Here is a 2,093-nt window from a genome sequence, read left to right as displayed (position 1 = left end):
TGCTCTATATATATGTATATATATATATATATATAATTTATGTAATAGAAATATTAATACATTTGTAAAAGTGGATGTAATATATCCTTAATGTTAATACTTTTAAGCAAAATAAACGTCGCAAAATAAAATGCGCATAAAATTGCAGAGATGAATTTTTCTGAACATAGTTTGTGAATGTAGCACAATTACAAAAAACCAAATATCGATTTATTATCTCCTTAAAAAGTGAACGTATGTACCCTCAGAAAAGTGGATCTTGCTATGTAGTTTACATCCACTTTTTCAGAGGGCAGTAATGCGTTTTATGGTTACAGGTTAGACCGTGATGTCCTTTCTCAGGTTTCTTTCTGATACAACTGTAAAGAGTCTATTGTAAAACTTGTGACTTGTCTCATGATTGGAATAATTTAGATCATGTTTTATTATACTAAAATAACTGTCTTGAACTTCTATAAAGTTCAAATGCTAATCGGATATTTTTTCTTGTACGTAAATGCTGTGCAGGATAATAGTAACTGTCAGTGCAACAAATTGAATCGGCAATTACTTTTTAGTCCCCGAGAAAAATATTGTATTGTGAATAATATTAAATCCAATACAAATAACGTGATCGAGGAGAAAATAAAGAAAATGGTTAAAATTAACGCCGGTACATATTTTATAGGAACGGACAATCCAGTTTTTGTAGCCGATGGAGAAGGACCAAAACGCGAAGTAGTATTAGATAATTTTTATATAGATAAATTTGAAGTGAGTAATAAGGAATTTATGATGTTCGTAAAGGCTACTGATTATATTACCGAAGCAGAAAACTTTGGGGATTCTTTTGTCTTTGAGGGCCTCTTAACACAAACTACAAAAGACAAAGTCAATAAAGTAGTTTCTCAAGCTCCTTGGTGGTTACTTGTGAAGCAAACCTCGTGGCAACATCCAGAAGGTCCCAACTCGAATATTACTTGTACGTATAAAAATAAAAATGATGGCAATTATTTAGAACCCCTCCCCCCTAAAATCTTAATAAAAATATACATTCGATTGCATATTCACTTAAAACGAAAGAATCTGGCAGAAAAACGCGACGATCTATCTTGTGAATCAAGTTATTAAGTATTAGTCGGATTTATAATTGGTTTTTAAGCCTTAAGCCGTAAGAAATTGATCAATTACTTTGAATGCGAGAAGAATAGATTCTATTTCTTGTGGCTAAAATTCGAAATTTTAGAAGGTAAGATATCTGTCATCCCGATTTGATACAGTGCTATATTTACGTTCTGCTTTAATTACACAAATTCTCTACTTTACAAACATAAATTCATTGCTTTAAAAACACAAATTCATTGCTTTAAGAATACAAATTTATTGCTAATTAGCGATGAATTTTTGTTTTTAAAGTAGTGAATTTGTGTTTGGAAAAGAAAATTTGTGTAATCAAAGCAGAACGTATACACAGCGCAGGATTGTGTTCAGAATTGTCGTCCGGATGCACCCAACTGTTATTTATAATGCAATCTGGAAACACCACGTATAAAAATATATTACTATAAATATATACTAGTGTCACTGCTATTGTAATAGTAATAGTATTGATATTCAATAATGTCACAACTGACATCAATAGTATCACTATTCTGTTTAAAAAAATCCGATAAAAAACAATAGAAATTTATAGAAATTTGATAAAAATCTTATATAATTTTATCAGGACCTATCTATCAGACATTAAAATCACGACTGATAAAAAAGTTATAAATTTCTATCGTTTTATATCTTATATTAAATAAAATATAGAATACTTATCGAATATCACAAGCTTTTCTATATGATCCTATCACTATTAAATCAGATAAAGAAATAAATGAAAGGATGTTTACGAACTTATATAATTTAATCTCTATGTGTTTGAATAAGATAGATGTCATAGAAAAATTATTGTATCCTATCGTTAGCAATATAATGTGACATTCTTCAGATCATTGAACAATTATTTCACAGATTTCAACATACATAACAAAACTGTAAAGTTTTATAATTTTGTATCTTATTTTATTTAAACGATAGAATAATTAACTGTTAAGCTAGCCACTCCCCAC

General features: G+C 29.0%; 1 protein-coding gene across 3 annotated transcripts in view; it reads left to right on the top strand.

The window, feature by feature from the left end:
• Positions 1 to 367: 367 nt before the first annotated feature.
• Positions 368 to 2,093, top strand: part of LOC108692513 (sulfatase-modifying factor 1) — a 100,150-nt gene continuing 98,424 nt past the window's right edge. For all 3 annotated transcript variants that reach the window (XR_001931985.1, XM_018200807.1, XM_018200806.1), the window contains exon 1: positions 368 to 961. Coding sequence is in view for 2 of the 3 variants with exons in the window: in XM_018200807.1 (XP_018056296.1) it covers positions 418 to 961 (544 nt within the window). In the remaining variant the exon portion in view is untranslated. The remainder of the gene's footprint in view (positions 962 to 2,093) is intronic.

The sequence above is a fragment of the Atta colombica genome, unplaced genomic scaffold, assembly GCF_001594045.1.
Source record: "Atta colombica isolate Treedump-2 unplaced genomic scaffold, Acol1.0 scaffold75, whole genome shotgun sequence".
NCBI lineage: Eukaryota > Metazoa > Arthropoda > Insecta > Hymenoptera > Formicidae > Atta > Atta colombica.
Note: the sequence above shows the minus strand (reverse complement) of the source record. Positions and strands in the feature narration are given on the sequence as shown.